The 19,579-nt window shown below is 42.7% G+C and overlaps 1 protein-coding gene across 3 annotated transcripts in view; it reads right to left on the bottom strand.

Annotated features, from left to right (window-relative positions):
• Positions 1–19,579, bottom strand: part of PRDM2 (PR/SET domain 2) — an 84,927-nt gene that overhangs the window by 33,128 nt on the left and 32,220 nt on the right. For 2 of the 3 annotated variants that reach the window (XM_075839517.1, XM_075839516.1), the window contains exons 5-6: positions 14,473–14,625; positions 2,281–2,410 (exon numbers count right to left, since the gene is read on the bottom strand). In XM_075839517.1, the coding sequence (XP_075695632.1) occupies positions 2,281–2,410; positions 14,473–14,625 (283 nt within the window). Of the gene's footprint in view, positions 1–2,280; positions 2,411–14,472; positions 14,626–17,198; positions 17,308–19,579 lie in introns of all 3 variants that reach the window. The other variant, XM_075839518.1, reaches the window with a different exon arrangement.

The raw sequence follows: 19,579 nt of genomic DNA, 5'->3' as shown, positions 1-19,579 counted from the left end.
GGGTTCGTAACAGTGGACTGTGGTTGACAGTTGGACATTGTCGTAGGTATACTTTTTTACTTTTTCACATTTGGTTAACATCTGGCTCCATACAACATGGGTGGTGTCGAAATTAGAGAGAACGTAAGGGAGGACACATCTGTCCACTCCTGGCCTTGTTTCCCATAGCAACCAATCAGTACTCAGCTTACATTTTACCAGAGCAGTTTAAGAAATGAAAGCGGAGCTCTGATTGGTTGCTATGGGCAACAAGGCCAGTTTTACTATTAGACCGTTTTGATAAATGAGGACCTATATATCTTTACCAAAAAGCGACAGCCACTAACGATGGCCATTACATCTCCTATAGATTGTCACTCAGCTTTCCTGGAAGCCTAAAGGGCAAATCGATATGGATGTAGTGAAATATGGATGAAAACCCACGTGAGAGCTGCAACGGCGGCCATATAGGTGGTCACCCAGCCTTACCAGGAACAGATCTAACTAGAAGTTCATTTTACATATTTGCGTTGCGATAAGGGTCGGTCACTTGGAATAAATACGTTTCCATACCACGCTAGTGATAACGTCTCGTCTATGTGATCAGGTCTGCGGTTCAGTCCATCTACATTACGGACATTAGGACGACTAAGCTGCGACTAATCAGGACCTGAGGAGCCGGCCGCATATGAACACCCTGTTTAGTAATGCGCCGGCATCGATTTACATGTGACTTGTTGAATTGGAATTTCACATTTCTTCTCAGGAGATTGAGCAACTCTCCCGATAACTACATTAAAATACTTCACAGATCACCATTTCCTTGTTCCCCCGCTAGGCCCTACCCCGGATACAAAAGTTACTGAATCTATAAAAACTAATATACACACACACACACACACACACACACACACACACACACACAATCCTCTAATATAAAACATACAAATATATACAAATAAAACACACACTATATACACAGACAAGCCATGTGCACACAATCTACCCTATTGTATGTTAATATCTACCTACAATTTATGATATATCTGGGAGTTAATCATCACCTCTTAGACCTAGACCTCTTAGAAATAGACAAGCAGAAGATGCACCAAGTGGCGCACGCTGCGTGGATAGATTTGGCGCTTCTTTTTAGACACTTTCTCATCCTTACGCCACCTCTTGGTTGGCTAACCAATATTTTGCATCCAAATTTTGGTGCATTTTACGACTCCTCTAAAGCATGCCCAGATTTCTATCAAAATAGTCTAGCAAGGTGCAAAAAACATCTAAAACACATAATAAATCTGGTGGCTGTACGCCAGTTTTTTGGCACAAACGTATCCAGAACCCTTTCTGGCGCATTTAGCTTAGTAAATCTCCCGGTGTATGATTAAATACACACACAAGTATAAAATACACAAACAAGTATATGCATGTGTGTACTGTATGAGATCGAGATTATATAAATATAAAAATAAAATACTGCATATCAGGTGTGTATATATATATATGCACACTAGATATATACATACACAAAAAACAGCATGATCTATTCTGTAATACACAAAAAATTCTAAACATTTTTATTATATATATATATATATATATATACACACACACACACACACACACACACACACACACACACTGATCTATACAGTATATACATAACGTATACTGTACACATTAGACGGACATATAAAACAAGTATACGAAATGTAATAAAGTGTCACAACAGCTGATGAGAGAAGGAAATACAATTTAAAAAAAAAAATCCCCCTGTCTGCAGCAGAGGCCTCGAGTAAAGCGCTGGCGACAGATGCAGCTTCACTAGAGCCGGTGATCGCCGCGGTAATCCTCGTGTGCCGCCGCTCTCCTCTGCTACTACCCTGCCTGATCACTATCCAGAAGCCGCCGGCCCCCCGTATCTCCAGCAATGACGCCGCTGCCTGAAGTTCACTTGCCATCCTATCTCCCGTGCCAGTGTGACACAGACCTGAGGCTGCCAGCTCACCGCTTCATAAAACGGAATCCAAAAACGAGCCGCAAAAAAAAAAGACAAAACGAAACCCCAATCATCCCCTTTAAATGGGGGAAGTGAGCGGGGAGGGTGCGGGGAGTGGATGTGGCGCTTACACATCATATGATTCAGCCGCAGGGATATGGTGTAAGCTACAGGGGATCGTGCATACAGTGCAGTCTGCGAAAGGTCACAGCGACATCCAGACACACGCGCGGCATGGAGACATGTCACCCCTGCCCCCGCCTTCCCCTCTAGTCAATGATCCCAGTGTTGCTTACCCCTCCTGGATTTGGGTGAGCTCTTCTTGCTCCTGTGGCTGGCAGCTCGCTCTTCCTCTATGGCAGCTGCTATCTCTGGGTTGTCTACTCCATTGTACCAGACTAAGAGCTCCTCTCCTGGCTCAATTGGCTGCAAGAATCACAGAGACAAATATAACACCAATCAGAGGGAAGGTTGTTAGTACATTGCAAAAAAAAAAAAAAAAAGGGAGAGGGAGCGAGAAGCAGGCTCAGGGCCAGAGGGCGTGGAAGCAGCTATGGGGATTATAAACAGCTGTACTCTGCACTGGCTATGTACTAACCAAACAGGAAGAGCAGTTTAACTATTCAGCCTGCAAGACAGGAGGAGGGGAGGACTGAGGAGGGCGAGGACTGAGCAGGAGGGGGCGAGGAGTGAGCAGGAGGGGGCGAGGACTGAGCAGGAGGGGGCGAGGACTGAGGAGGGGGCGAGGACTGAGCAGGAGGGGGAGAGGGTTGCCTGAGCTAATGACTTTCCAACCATCCCCTCTGCTGGAAGGAGGACTGCATGATCCACGCTCTGCAGGCTCGGTGGCATAGGACAGGGCGGTTGCCCTTTAACCCCTTGCCCCAAGGAAGAAGAGCTTTAAATCGCGCATACCAGACCTCAATCCGCAAACTACTCTTAACTCCGGATGAATCCAAATAATTCAATAAAGTCTTCGTATCATACATCGTAACACACAAAAAAAAAAAAAAAAGGACACTAAAGGGCATTTACCCCCAAAATAAAAAAATATATATATTATAGGAGTTTGAGAAAGCTGGAAGACAAGAAATCTAGGCAATATGTTTGCCACACAGTTTTATCTCACAAGCCGCAGCTGCGACACGGGTTCGGCTCCTGAGACCCCCCAGCAAACCGCTGATTTTTCCAAGTGAAGACTAAATAGATGTGGCCGGTGGTTTATTTGCACACAATTGTAGGATTTGTACGGCCCAAGAGCGCCAAAGTGAGAGACGCGGCTTCTTGTGTCTCTCTCCGCTCTGGCTCATTAAGGGGATCCAAAGCAGGGACTGGGTGAAATCCATAATTGTGATACTGCTCGTCACCCAGCTTTCCCACAAACATAACATAGAAACTGCCGAATAGATTTCATAAAGGTACGACAACATCTGGTGCTATTTTTTTTGCCCGAGATAAAAAAAAAAAAAAAAGGTCGACCAAAATTGGATTTTTACCATTTTAGTCGACCATCGGTTGAAAAGGACACTCGCCTACGGCGGCAGAACACTGCCTGACAAAAACGGGATCTGTCAGGTCGGATGTTTTTGTCAGCTCAACCTACACGTGTATGGCGCGATCGTCCGATAACGAATGCATAATTATGAGCAGCTCCGGCACGGACCGCGGCCGCTATTTCGAGAGAGTTTACTATGCAAGGTATTGAGGGAGCCGATTATTTTGCACACTCCTGCACTATAAGCGTTTTCTATCAAATTGGAGGTACAAGTCCTGAACAGCAGCAATATTGGAGTGAGGAGGGAGAACTGTATAACAAGTCAGATTTACCAGTCAGAAGTCTAGGAAAGCAGGTGAACGCATACGGGTTGTTACCCAGAAGCCGATGTGGCTGAATACAATTTATAACTATTTGATAGAAAAGGATGGGAATTTTTAAAGGGGTTTTCTAAGACCCCATGCACACAAACGTGCTTTTGCGGCCGCAATTCCCCCGAAAATCCACGTGAGAATTGCGGCCCCATTCATTCCTATGGGGCCGTGCACACGACCGTGGTTTTCACGGTCCGTGCATGGCCCCGGAGTCCAAACCGCAGAAAGAACGGGCATGTCTTATTACGGCCGTGTTCTGCGGTCCGGGCTCATTGAAAATAATGGCCGCGGCCATGTGCATGAGGCCTAAGAGTTATTACAGTAGATGCATACATCCCAACCGTCCCGGATTCAGCGGGACACTCCCGGATTCTGGGTGGTGTCCTGCTGTCCCGGTGGTATAATAATAATCTTTATATAGCGCCAACATATTACGCAGCACTTTACAATCAAGAGGGAACATAAACAGACAATATCAGACATTACATAGTGACGAAGCTAATTTACAATTCAGACAGGAGGATTGAGGACCAAGAGCTTACAATCTATGAGGAAATAAGTGAGACACAAAGTGTAAGTCTTAGTTCTGTACAATGGTCCTCCATCTTTTATACACATGTGTGGTACATAAAGCTGCATGAGCCGTCACCAGCCAGTGTCAGTGTATGACGGACATGAAATACAGTACGGTGCAAGGAGTGTGAGGGAATCTTATTCTGATGACTAATGGGGCCAAGGAAAGGAGTCCGATCAGGGAATGTTATAGGCCGGTCTAAAAAGATGTGTTTTCAGGGCACATTTAAATCTGTGGATATCGGGAATTAATCTTATTTCTGGAATGCGCTACCACAGACAGACGGGGGCAGCACGAGAAAAATCTTTGAGACGGGAGTGGGAGGTTCAGATTATGGAGGATTTTAATCTAAGGTCGTTAGTACGTGGAGCGTGAGTAGGCTGGTAGACAGAGGTGAGGGAGGAGATGTAAGGAGGTGCAGCACTGGGGAGAGCTTTATGGGTGAGAGTAATATGTTTCAATTTAATTCTGAAGGGGATGGGCAACCAGTGCAGTGACTGGCACGGATTAGAGGCGTTGGTGGAGCGGTTGGTCAGAAAGATGAGCCTGGCTGCTGTATTAAGGATAGATTGGAGAGGGGAGAGTTTAGCGAGAAGGAAGACCGACTAATAATGAGTTATAGCATGTCCCGGTTTCAACTGTATCTGCGTCCTCAAGAAGTGGACACAGCTGAATCCAATGCTGAAGCAAGGAACCGTCACCTCCCTGCTTCAGCATTTGTGTGAAGTGGCCGTGAGCGGCTTTGCACAGACCGGCACAATGCAGTGACGTCATTGCTCCCGTCTATGCCGAGCCAATGATGGCACAAAGCAGACGGATCTCCTCCACTCGTCACGGGAATGGAGCTAGGTAAGTATTTATTTAAAAAAAATGTATTAGCCACTATGGGGCATTATAATGTATAGGGGCACCTGCTAAGGGGGCATTATACTGTATGGAGGCATCTATGGGGCATTATACTGTATGGGGCAGCTGTGTGGGCATTATACTGTATGGAACGGCAATGGGGGTATTATGCTGTTTGGGGGTTCTATGGGGGCATTATACTGTCTGTGGGGAGGCACTATGGGGTATTATACTGTGTGGGGGCAGCTATAGGGGCATTATACTGTGTGGGTGTTTTATGGGGGCATTATACTGTGGGGAGACACTATGGGAGCAGGATACTGCGGGGAGACACTATGGGAGCAGGATACTGCGTGGACTGAACTGTGTGTGTATGGACGGGGTTAGAGGCGTGGCTTAACAGTGAAAAATTTGCTGTGGTGCGCTCCCCCAGCCGCATTGGTTGTCGCGCTTGGTATGGTAGATGCAGGAAGTGTTATAAAAGACGACAAACAATACTCATCTGTTAAATCCCCTGTCACTCCAGCACCGATGCTCGGTGGTCCTCGTCAGCCTTTGTTTATTTTCCTTGATCGATGACGTGCCGTACGTTCATGTGACCACTTCAGAAGTCACATCATATACACTAATATCCCTGCGGAGGTCAGTGATTGGCTGCAGTGGTCACGTGGATGTAGGGCACGTCATTACTGCAGGAAAATAAAGAAAGCCTGGTGCGGACCACCGGAGCATCAGCACTCAATGTTACAGGTGAGTATTTATTTTCATTATTATTTTAGAACATTTCCTGTTTCTACGGTAATTTCTTAAACTCCTGGACAACCCCTTTAAGTTGGTGTCTTCTGCCAGGTTGTTAAATGCCTGGGAAAGCAGGATGTCAACTAGCCTTAGCAATATGGCTGCCACTCAGCTTTTCTTGAGTCTGGAATGGCTGCAATACTGTAGCAGGGAAATTTCACAGAATAGCTGGGCAAGTTTGCAATTCAGGAATGGGTAAAACCTATATTAGTTATCACCCAGCTTTCCCAAAAATAAATTCTTATTAACGTCACAGAAGAGGACAGTAAAAAAAAAATTCCACACGCTCAGAGCAGCTGATGTAGCTGGTGCCAGTGCTGTTAATATAACAGTTGATATACTGAATTGGATGAATGTAGATATGGTCCAAGCTAAATAAAATAAATGTACACAAGGCCCCGGGACCAGAAGGGTTACACCCTAGAGTTCTTAAAGAGCTTAGTTCAGTTATTTCTGTCGCCCTCTTCATAATATTTAGAGATTCTCCAGTGACTGGTATAGTGCCAAGGGACTGGCGCAGGGCAAATGTGGTGCCTATTTTCAAAAAAGGGCTCTAGGTCTTCCCCGGGTAATTATAGACCAGTAAGCTTAACATCAATCGTGGGGAAAATGTTTGAGGGGCTATTGAGGGACTATATACAGAATTATGTGACAATAAATAGTATTATAAGTGACAGCCAGCACGGTTTTACTAAGGACCGAAGCTGTCAAACCAACCTGATTTGTTTTAATGAAGAGGTGAGCAGAAGTCTAGACAGAGGGGCCGCTGTGGATTTAGTGTTTTTGGACTTTGCAAAGGCATTTGACACTGTCCCCCATAGACGCCTAATGGGTAAATTAAGGACTATAGGTTTAGAAAGTATAGTTTGTAATTGGATTGAGAATTGCCTCAAGGACCGTATCCAGAGAGTTGTGGTCAATGATTCCTACTCTGAATGGTCCCCGGTTATAAGTGGTGACCCCAGGGTTCAGTGCTGGGACCACTATTATTCAACTTATTTATTAATGATATAGAGGATGGGATTAATAGCACTATTTCTATTTTTGCAGATGACACCAAGCTATGTAATATAGTTCAGACTATGGAAGATGTTCGTGAATTGCAAGCGGATTTAAACAAACTTAGAGTATGTTCACACGCCCTATTTACGGACGTAATTCAGGCATTTTTCGCCTGGAATTACGGCCGAAATAATGGCTCCAATCCGTCGGCAAACATCTGCCCATTGAATTCAATGGGTCTTACGGTGTTCTGTGCAGACGGGCTTTTTTTTTTACGCGCCGCTGTCAAAAGACGGCCGCCTCAAAGAAGTGCATGTCACTTCTTGGGACGTAATTGGAGCAGTTTTTCATTGACTCCATTGAAAATCAGCTCCAATTACGTCCGTAATGGATGCCGCGAAAACCGCCTGCACTTGAAAAAAGTTCTGAAATTCAGGAGCAGTTTTCGCCTGAAAACAGCTCCGTAATTTCAGACGTATTTTAAATTTGCGTGTGAACATACCCTAAGTGTTTGGGCGTCCAGTTGACAAATGAAGTTTAATGTAGATAAATGTAAAGTTATGCATCTGGGTACCAACAACCTGCATGCATCATATGTCCTAGGGGGAGCTACACTGGCGGATTCACTTGTTGAGAAGGATCTGGCTGTACTTGTAAATCATAAACTAAATAACAGCATGCAATGTCAATCAGCTGCTTCTAAGGCCAGCAGGATATTGTCGTGTATTAAAAGAGGCATGGACTCGCGGGACAGGGATGTAATATTACCACTTTACAAAGCATTAGAGAGGCCTCATCTAGAACATGCAGTTCAGTTCTGGGCTCCAGTTCATAGAAAGGATGAAAAATACAAAGAAGAGCAACGAAGCTAATAAGGGGCATGGAGAATCTAAGTTATGAGGAAAGATTAAAAGAATTAAATCTATTTGGCCTTGGAAAAAAAGACGACTAAGGGGTGACATGATTAACTTATATAAATATATTAATGGCACATACAAAAAATATGGTGAAATCCTGTTCCATGTAAAGCCCCCTCAAAAAACAAGGGGGCACTCCCTCCGTCTGGAGAAAAAAAGGTTCAACCTGCAGAGGCGACAAGTCTTCTTTACTGTGAGAACTGTGAATCTATGGAATAGTCACCGCAGGAGCCGTCACAGCAGGGACAGGAGATGCTGCAAAAAAGGAAAAGATCATTCCTAGAACAAAAAAATATTAGCTCCTATGTGTAGAAATTTTTACCTTCCCTTTTCCCATCCCTTGGTTGAACTTGATGGACGTATGTCTTTTTTCAGCCGTACGAACTATGTAACCATGTAACCCACATACACGTTGAACCCAGCCGAACAGATGATTGTTTTTGAATAGGAAAAATGTCCTTCAGGGCGCCTTCATACACAGTAGTTTTAAGAAAAAGACCAATGTTTCGGTGGAGTTTTACCTGGTGATTAATGCCGTGTTTTTCTCAGCAAAAACACGTGTGACCAGATGTTAGCTGGAAGTCGATAGGGAAATATTAAACAGTGCGTTTTTTGGAAGCCTTTTCTTCCTTTTTACTTGCCTTTTTTGTATCTGTGGTGTTTTTTTGCAATAACAGCATGGGGATAGTTTAGCGTTGGTGGCTTTTTTTTTTTTTATCAGGCAAAAAAAAAAACAACACACGTAAAGCCCCATGCACATGACCGTATTCTTCACCTGTAATTACGGACCTTAATTACAGACCCATTCATTTCATATGGGCTACGGACGCCTTTCCCTATTTATTTTTTTTGTTTGTAATTATGGCACGGACTCCCCATAAAAGTCTATGGGCTCTTCCGTAATTACAGACTGCTACGGATCCGTCCGTAATTACGGAAGCGTTGCTAAGCGACGCCAGGGGATCACCTACGATTCCTTGCTGTATTTTTGTGGATCCGTAAATACGGATGCACTACGGACCGTATTTACGGACACCGTTCCGAATATATGGACGACTATAAGTTACTACGGATCTGTATTTACGGATGGATGAAATCTACGGAAGTGAGCATGGGGCCTAAATGTCTATTGCGTTTTTTTGCAATGTGAAAAATGTAAAAAAAACAACAAAAACCACCAAAACGAATGGAAAATAAAAAAAAAAAGACAATAAAAACACACAATTTAGAAAAAATTGCAGTTAAAAAGTTCATGTACCATTAAAAAATAAAAATAAATAAATTATATATATATATATATATAAAATAATTTGCCCTATTGGAGAAAGCCAACCCTCTTCAATTATTTAGAAAAATAAAATAAAATTGTGACGGCCTCATGCACTATTTATAACATGTAACTGCCCCGTAAAAGTTCTGGGTTGTGGCATGTTTCACCGGATGCCGAATTACGGAGGTAATCTCCCCAACGACTGTCAGTATGGGAATATTGTGGAATTTAAAAGGCAAGTATATTGGGGTTCAGAAAAGCACTTTAAAAACAACCAGAGGCAGGTTATTTATTTTGTGTGTGCATTCTGGTTAACTTTTCATCATTAACCTCCCTGGCACAAAGATGCCAAAACAATATCCGGTTGTGTTGTACAAGATTATGCATAGGACAAGTGCAGTGATCCGGGCCTCTATCTTGAAATCATTGACTTGGAAGACTCAGGATGATGCTTTTTACAGTAGTAGAAGAAAAAAAAAAAAATGACCTTGCAGAACGACCGCTCTCCTACAACAACCGCGAACTGCGAGGCGGTGATTGGCATCCTACGTGCAGAGACTGCAGCGGAGCCGGCAGACAGATCAGAACCCAGCTCAGGTGTTGGGAAACCGATGAAAAGAATATGTCACTCAGATATTCTCTTTGGTCGGAAGCAGCATCTGCTACAAATGTTCTACTACAAGGCTGTTAAAATATAGGATTTTAATTAGCGAGTGTGGACTTTCACCCCCCGAATAAGATATTTATTGTAAAATATTAACTGGGCTTTTCCTGGTTTAATTGTACGCTCAAAAGGAAGGTAACATGCAAAACACATTGAGGGGTTATTACCGGCAAATCAGACATTCAGTATATATCCCCCAAAACCTCATTATCCTCGCCTAACAAGCTTGACGGCATGATACAAGTCTACCCGAGCACCTCTCTCTCTCTCTGCCACTTGTACAAACCGAATCCTGTGTGTCATGTGCTGCCCCCTGATAGAGGTGCAATTCTTCAAATCTTACTCAAAACCTGAAAATTCATGTAAGACTACAATCCCACATATACAGACCCTGTACAGCGGTGCACAAAGTCTCTACTGTTATGTATTACGGCGCCAAAGGCATCAAGTCCCCCACCGCTTCCAATCTCGGTCTGCAGTGGTGACATGTAGTCCATAGTGATGTCACTGTCTATGGCACTGGACAGAATGACATCACCGGTAATGAAGAAAGGAAGTGGTGTAGACCCCGGTGACTGATGGCGAGAAAGGGAAGTATATTAGATATAATGTGCACAGACTGTATACAGGGAAACATCGGAGACCGGTCTATAGTACGGACCGACTGACCCATGACCGCATGCTGCCTCCATGAAGCACCGTATTCTTGATAAAACGTCATACGATGAAGCGTGCTGCAATTTTTTTCTTGCGAATGTTAATCGAATCTATGAGATAAAAGACTCAAGGTGCCTCTGTGTAAAAAATGGAGGTACACAAAGAAAGTTTGGGCCCATAGCAGGCTTTAGACACCATGTTATAGATCCGTGTGCATTAGGTATTACTCATATCTCTCTTCTTCCTCACAGAGGGTTTCAGGAAGCTTAGATACGGGCAGCTGTTTGAAAAAGAGTCCTCTGACAGATACGGCTGTCCCTGTGCCTGCCTGTAATGTGGTAGGAACGCCGCTGTGGTTACCGGTTTTCTCTTTTTCACTAACAAAGCATATTTAAAAAAAAAAAAAAAAAAAAAGTTTTCAACCCCATTGACCCTGCAGAGCTGCAATGCTGTTCACATTTGGCCTATAGATACTTAATACACAGACCCATGTACATAACGGTATACAGTACATATAGATGTCATAAATTCATGGACTACTCTAAAACCAGAAAAAACAGCAGAAATTGGAACACGCATCCTATGCCATTCAGCACCAATACAGATGTAAAACGGACAAATATACGGAATCTATGAGTCTATACAAAAATCTATGAGTCCGAAAGCCGATCAGAAACGAAGTGGAACTGCACTCACCCGAGCACTGCGGACGCCTTTTTTTAGTGATCCGTGGGGGTCTCAGTCCTCGGACCTCCACCGATCAAAACTTCTGATATGTCAAAAGTTGAGTTACCCTTTAAGGACTCATTTTAGAAATGTATTGCCCCCACATGAGACGGTTACAAAACTCTTTTGGACGCTTTTATTTCGTATACGTCAGACTTCGCTATTGATTCCCCCAAAACGACGGAACCCTATCACAACGGTGACAGACGGAAACCATTAGCTAGGTTTCCATCACCAGTGATTTCAATGGTGAGGGAAATGGAAGCGGAGGTTTCCATTTGCTTTCCGCTGAGGGGTTAACCCGACGGAAACCTCAGACGGAACCCCTCAACGAAACAGACGATGATGTGAACACAACCTAACATAATAGAGCAATCAACGTATACAAAGTAATATCCAAACATTGTTAGATTTATTATTGATCTTCCGATAAAGAAAAACAAGAAACACTTCATTCACCACCGCAGATACAAATATTTGCAAAAAAAAAAGCAAAAAAAGCGTCGTTATACTCACCGAGATTACTAAAAAAGAATATACTGAAAATGTTTTTGACCCGATAGGTGTCGAATTATAAAATACTCCAGATTATTAGACATTTATAGAAAGGTATTTTAATTATAGTTCCGAGATGGAAATAAATGCTGCGTTATTAGACTTTCTGGATAATCGAATGGCAGATTAATTAATTTTCACTATAGAATATGACTACAGAGGGGGGTAAGGGGGTGCACTGCTGGATGGTTTTCTGATCAGTTTGTGCAAGTAAAAAAATTATGTTGATTCGAGGCAATTATTAAAATATCATCCAACCTTGCAATTCTGTAGCACCGTGCTGCGCTGCATGCTATGGTCTGTTACGGTAAAAGAGTGTGAACCCCCTTTATTACTAGTGATAAGATCCATGAGGGCATTTGTTCCCCCCACAGGCCGTGGCTTAACGGAAATACCGGAGTAATGTGGCGGTGTCTGGTACAGCAGCTCAGCTCATTCAAGTGAATGGTTCGGAGCTGCAGTACAGGACACAGCGGCATGGACGCAGGTGTTGCTGTATCGGTACTGCAGTGAACGGGATGTGGTGCTTCGTTCTGCTTATCTGAGGGTCCATAAGGGATCAGCTAAAGATAGGCCATCAATGAAAGATCTCAAAATAGAAGATACAGTCTAATCTGCGGGCAGCATGTTATAGAGCAGGAGGAGCGGAGCAGATTTATAAATTATTATTTGGGAAAAGATTTAGTATAACTTGTAATTTAATCCTTTAAACCTAACCTGGGTTTAGGAGTCCTTCTTCGTGATTGACCACTATCGCTATATTCACACTCCTGCAGGGATGGCTGTCAATCACTGAGTAGGACCGCCCACTGGACACCTACACCCAGATTAAGGTTTAAAGGAATAAATTACAAGTTATACGAAATCTTTTCCCAAATAATAATTTATAAATCTGCTCAGCTCCTCCTGCTCTATAACATGCTGCCCGCAGATTAGATTGCATTTTCAACATGACCGGTTCCCTTTAAGTATCGTCCTACAGTAAATGAGAAATCTCTTTTGTTAATCAGAACTAGAACATATTATTGTTTGACAAGTCAAGTAACCAGAAAGTTGTATCTACACAGTAGAAGCAGGTACATGGAGTACGCTAGGAAGGTAATAAATAACTTTCGGTCAGATGAGGACCCGTTTTTATAGTCGTGTCTCAGACGGCTCAGGTTGGGATTACACTAGGAGTCTTCCCTTTCTGTCGAGTTAGCAAATCAATATGACCATTACTACGGTCACAGGGGTCGTCAACCAGCTTTCCAAGACTTCTGAATAGCAAATTTGCAGAGTGATGTAGTAATTTATGCTGACGTAGCTGTATGAAGTTGTATTTTCTTTTGGTGCCATTTTAGAGTACATATATGTTAGTCCTTAATGTATGTTAATTATTGCCAGGAGTGAAATACAGAATTTTCCCTAATTTACATATTGTTTTGTTTTGTAATTTCTTTTTTTTTTTTTTTACTTTCTATTTATTCTGTTAACTTTTTATTTTCTTCCAATTAGAAGTTTGTTTTATACAACAAATACAAAGACAGTTATTACTTTACTGTTCACCAAAGTATGCCCTAAGAAGAGGTAATATAGGCAGACAGCCCTGTTTAAAGGAGCATTGAGATTAGTATAAGTAGATAGGTAGACTAGTATGCCCCTAACACCGCCACTCGACCGTCAGTCACTATTGGTCCTATTGATATCCAATTGAAGAGACCTAAATTTACTCTGTGCAGTCAGAAAGTAGCTTTGATTTTACGCTCAGAACCCACCCTATTTGCCAGGGCTACGAGTGGCTCCTACTATGGCAGACTAGTCTTAGCCATGTATTACATGGTCGACCATTCATTTTTGAATAAGCGTCATGTAATACTCTATTTATCCAGCAGCAGCCACTGCAGGGAAAATATGTGGCAAGATTATGTGTCATCTGATTGCAGGAGCTCGACCCATAGAGCAGCTTTGTTTTATAGACCACCCCTTTAAATTCTGATATGTCAGCCGATCTCCAGAATAAGAAGCACCAGGCCCCATCAACTTTACTCGGCACCACCCTGGAGAGTGAAAGATAAACCATAGACTATAATGCATTCTAACAGCCCATGTGCATCTCGCCCAAGTGAGACCAACGTGAAAGACGGAAGCCAAATATAACTGAAATTACAACTCTCCGGTCTCCGGACAAAACTATAAATATGGTGGTGTATGTGGAGTAATAATACCTGGTGCCCTCCAGTTGTGCCCGTTTGCCGTGGATCCGCCATTTCGGAGTCCCCTCTGTGTTGCCTCAAAATGGCCATAGTGCTTCTCAGACGGAGTCTAAGTCACTCCCTCCGTTTTACAAATTGGACAGAACCGCTTACGTAGGCAGCTCTGGCCAATCTGAGAACAGTGGGTGTGTCCCTGACTCAGTCTAAGAAGCACTGCAGCCAATTTGGGACATCACAGAGGGGACCCTAAACGTCAGATCTACAGAAAAGGGGCACAACTGGAGGGCACCAGGTATTACTACTACTCCATATTCACATGTTTAAATTGCTGTGCTGGGACAGGTGGGTCACTTTAAGACCCGACACAGCCCTGCTGAAACAGCATTAGAACAGAATAAGAATGACCACATCATACCTTCAGGGTTTTATAGTATATAGCTCTGTTGATCTCCAGAGGGCAGAGGTTCTGCTCCTTTGCAGAGCGAGCCCAGTTGACATACCGCAACCAGTTGCCTTTCTGTGGGTCTGTGGCATCAACGCACATCCAGCCCAGGTTTGGGTAATACACCTAAAACACAAGGGCACAAATCAACCTTTTTTGTAACACAACAAAAACAGATAGAAAAGGTCAAACCAAAAAATATCAGCAGCTGGTGGTAACATTTAGCATGGGTTTAAAAGTGGCACAAGCAAACATAATACATATTAAAGAAGCAGTCCATAAAGCAGGAAAAGTGTAAGACCTAATAGGATAAATTACATTTATTGTTCCTTCTAGTTAAAGGGGTTAAGACTTAAAAAAAAAAAAAAAAGTTGACCCCCCCCCCAAAAAAACAGTGCCACCATGGTCCATGAGCAGTCACTGGTATTGCAACTCAATCCCATTTTTTATAATCACAAACATATCCATAAAGTCCTTCTCTCTTTTTTTTTTCAGCCATTGATACGTTGAAGGTGTAGTTCCTGGTAAAGCTGGGTGACATCTAACATGTCACCTGCTACAGCTCACACATGGGTTGTCACCCAGCTGTCCTAGATCCCTAAAAGGCAAATGTACCAAGATATAGAGCGAAACATCCCCCACCTCTCAGAGCTCTACATAACTAGGCAGATTTGCTGCTCGGGGCTCTAGGAAAACTGGGCGTTAAACAAATTTCGGCCAAAAATAACATCAACTACATTCGTCGTTATCCATCCTGAAGACTGATAATTTGCTAGAAAATGTATATGTCAGGGTGGATTATTTTGGCCATAAATTGTAGAAGTATTGGAGTTTCGGCCAAAAAGAGGCTTTATTGCACGTTCAACGGGGGATTTTTCTATCCACCTCTTATCGGCACATGCTCAAAAATGTTGCCCATTAAATTTGTTATGATTATATTTGTACTGCTGACCATTTGTTCCACTTCCGGACAAAAATTTTTGAATGTGTATGGTGGCCTTTAGGATGGTCATAATCGCTTTTGCCCCTTTCCCAGAGAAACACGCAACATAACAGCTGAAGAAAATCTTTAACATTTTGAAAGATGACTCAAAAAAAATTATATTTATAGGTGGTGGTTTTTGTTTTTTTAATGGAGGAATATGAAGCCTTTGGACATTTTTGGAACTGCCCTTGGTGCACTAAACCTAAAGTCTAAACTTTATGAGGAGTGGCTAATATCCTACACATGTATATAAAGGTTTCTGGAAGATATGCAAAATAAAGTAGTAATCATGGTGGGGGGCTGAGATTATTCTAGACTTCCGATCAATAATCCCATTGAAGAACACTACAGTCAGCCTCATCCCTGCCAGAAATGGTTGATAACAGGAAGCAGCAGGTTGCATTCAACCTCGGCACAGCAAAACCTTGAGAGCTTGCGTTGGTTGCATGGTCTGTTCTTCCTCTAGAGATCTCCTCCTAATTGTGATCTAAATGGCGTGAGTGATGACCGTTTTATGGAAAATCCCTACAAATGACGTGTTATTGTAGGAAGGGGGAAGCTACACATGAGTAAGCTTAGCTCTGTACACTTTCCATATATTCTGGATAGAATAGAAACTATTGTATACGAGTCGGATGGGACTTTATAACATAACTGTCCAGAAAAGAATCATATCATAATAGTTACATAAAAGGGAACCTATCACCAGGGCTGGCCAGGTTAGGTTATGTAGAATGTCCCATCAATTGCACCCACTTAAAAGAATTTGTCTCACAAAGACAACCCCTTTCCATACGCCGTGTTAGGTTACATGGATGTCAGAGGGAGTTAAGTTGGTTGGCCATTTATTTGAATGTAATACTATATTGGACTTGTAGCCGATTGCTGGGTCAGCTTCAATCTCAACAAGGCTATTCCTAAGGAGAAAACCCATTTGATGGCCCCTGAAATGGCAGTCAGGAGTCTAGAAGATATAAGCCCCACCCCTCAGACTCTTTAAAACACCATTTAGTTCAGCTAAAGTGAACTACAAGGCACACTTCCCTGCATCCTTGACTACATAGAAACAGAACTCTTTCTTCACTTCTTAACGCCATATACAACATACAATAGTGTACTTTCATAGGACACAAGACAAAGATGTCCCAGAGACACCCTTGGGGTCTCACATTAGGTGGTTAAAGAGGTCTTCCGAATATAGTATTTATTGGCATGTTGGCACTCCAACCACTTGAACCCTCATCGATCCTGGGACAATTTTTTTTCCAACCATTTAGACCTTTACCGATCCTGGTTAACACACGTGGTTGATCAATGTTATGGAAACTGTTGAGCGCTATTACCCGGTGGTTTCCATTATTCCCATTCTTTCCAACATGTGATACTGTGCTGACAAAAGATAACAGTAAAGGAAAGTCATTTACCGTCCCAGACTGCATCATAAATCATATTTCTCTAAAACTAAATCTAGGTGGAAAACCTCTTTAAGCATCCCGGTTTTTGGCCAACGAACCCTCCATGTAGATGACTCTACTTACTCCAGGTCCTTTCAGTGTTATTTCTAACCAAGGTAGGAATTGGGTTTTTCAGAGATATTCGTAAAGTCATCATCATTTCATGAAAGATTATTTGAAAAGACTTGAACATAAGCAAGCAATGCAGCCAGGCAATGAGTGAAGGCAGCAGTAGTGTGTGGCACAAGTAGGGATATTACCAGTGGGTAGAGAAAGGTAAGGAATCCACCTTAAAGAGCTTTAGTTAGTCCACAGCTGGAGTAGTATATCCATTTCTGAAGACCACATCTCCAGAGTGGTAATAACAAGCTAGAAAAAGAAAGAAGAGCAACTAGAAGGTGCATGGTCTTCAAGCAAAACGCATGAAAATTGAATCAAAGATCTCAAATGAAACCCTTCAACATCCACCAGATGACCATAAACTTGTGACTTCTCCTGGTTGAGGACAAGGTTGGGAACTAATCTTGAATACTCTTTAGTGTATTGGATGTAAACCATATAGCAACTAGTACCGGTACATACTTGAGTATAACCAAGTCAAATTCCTAGTCTCTATCCTACTCAAATGTCATGGTGTCGGGGGTGACTATAAGGGGTGCAAAAATTGCAGTGGGACCTGGCGACTGAAGGGGGCCCAAAAGGCATCTGCCCCATAAGAGGACATCCGTACAGTAAATAACCAGTCGTATTTTGAGGGACCTCGTTACAAATTTGCATCAGGGCCCATGAGCTTTAAGTTACACCACTGCATGTTGGAATCTGAAGCTGCTCATTCATCCAAAAATATAAATCACTTTGATGGTGATGAATTGGCCAAATACCCATTACCCACTGCACAGGTGTGGTCAGCTATGGAAAGTGTTGGGTTGTTTTTTTTTTGCTAAGAAGAAGGATCTTCTTCTTACTAAATATAAAAAGGTTTCCTCAAAAGCAATTGAGGATGAAGTTTCTAAATATTGGGACATTTCCCCAAGAAAGTGAGAACCAGTTTTGTTAGTGCCACAGATGTCAGATTGATCACACACAATCATTGTTTATGTGCTAGCGGGTGCAATATATCTTGGAACTGTGATTAGGCGGCCGTCAGGTAGTATGCTGTATATAAGCAACATATTGCTCTTACTGCTTGGACGAAGCGGGATCACCTGACCCATGCATCGAACCCCTAATCAGGAGTTTGGAGAACTGTTAACTATATTTTATTCAACATATTTTGGATTTCCTACAAAAAAAAATGGTCTGCGCTCGACCACCACTCAATTCAAACTCCTAACGGTTTTTGTATGGGTGAGGAGGACGGGGGCACTCAGTATCTCTCTACTCGTGATCAATGGAGGTCCCAGGAGTTGGGTCCCATTGATCAAACATATATCATCTATTCTTTGGAAAGGTCATAAACGTATTTGGTGGGAATACCCCTTTAATTATTGTATCTTTATTTGCAACATCTTACAACTTTAAAAATAGCCAAAATTGGTTATCCTGCGGCTTTCCTTGAGAATAGATCATGAGAGCAGAACCGCTCCTCACCTGCCGAGCCTCAAGAGTACAGATACAACAACCTGTTAACAACTTCTAACTACAGTAGCTGCAAATGAGTCTAGTTGGATGCGTGCCGGGACCGAAAAGTATTAGCAGTGTACTCACTGTAGTATGTGAGTAGAATTGGTATTATAAGTCACGCTGATTATGGGATTTTAATAGATGTATGTAGCGCTGGCGTGGGACGAGAAGTCTAGTTGCACAGTCTTCCTTGATGATGATACAACTTTTTGTCATGTGACCGGCCCCGCTGTATTAATACCACAGAAAGTACATGGAGTACAGCGGGGCCGGTCTCATGACCAAGGCTGCATGACACTATCTACAAGGGGGAAGGGGACTGCGTGGCATGATCTACGGGGGGCGGGGTTGTGTGTGGCACTATCTTAGGGGATGTTGTTGAATTATCTACAATTACACTATCTACAGGAGGCATTATTACTGTGTGGTGGCACGGTTACTGATGGGGCACTTTTATTGTGTCGAGCAATAAGGGATCATTATTACCATCTGGGGCAGTGTGGATTACAAGTTTGTTTAGAGGATGTATAGGTGGGGAGGGCGTTGGAAAAGCGAGAAACCAACATGTCTGTGTCGAACTCTGCAGAGACGAGTCATGGCTAGAATAAGTTGTCACATTGGTCTGAAGAAAAGGGAAAGTGAACGACTAATCAGAGAAAACACCACCTGTGAGTCACTGGATATAAATGTGCTATAATTACTGATAGGGTCTGCAGAGCTCCTGTGTAGAACTTGAATCTTCCACTACATGGTCACTACATGGTGGCAATATTGGTCTTTGTATAGTGGTTTTTATTCAGTAACAGTATGGAGGTATTATTCAGTCACTATCTGGAGGTATTATTCAGTAACATTATGGAGGTTTTATTCAGTCACTATGTGGCTGCATTATTTAGTAACAGTATGGAGGTATTATTCAGTCACTATGTGGTTATGGTGTGGCAGTATTATTCAGTAACAGTATGGGGGTATTATTCAGTTACTATGTGATTATGGTGTGGTGGTATTATTCAATAAC

The sequence above is a fragment of the Rhinoderma darwinii genome, chromosome 10, assembly GCF_050947455.1.
Source record: "Rhinoderma darwinii isolate aRhiDar2 chromosome 10, aRhiDar2.hap1, whole genome shotgun sequence".
Lineage (NCBI taxonomy): Eukaryota > Metazoa > Chordata > Amphibia > Anura > Rhinodermatidae > Rhinoderma > Rhinoderma darwinii.
The sequence above is the reverse complement of the archived record's forward strand: the minus strand, read 5'-3'. Positions and strand labels throughout refer to the sequence as shown.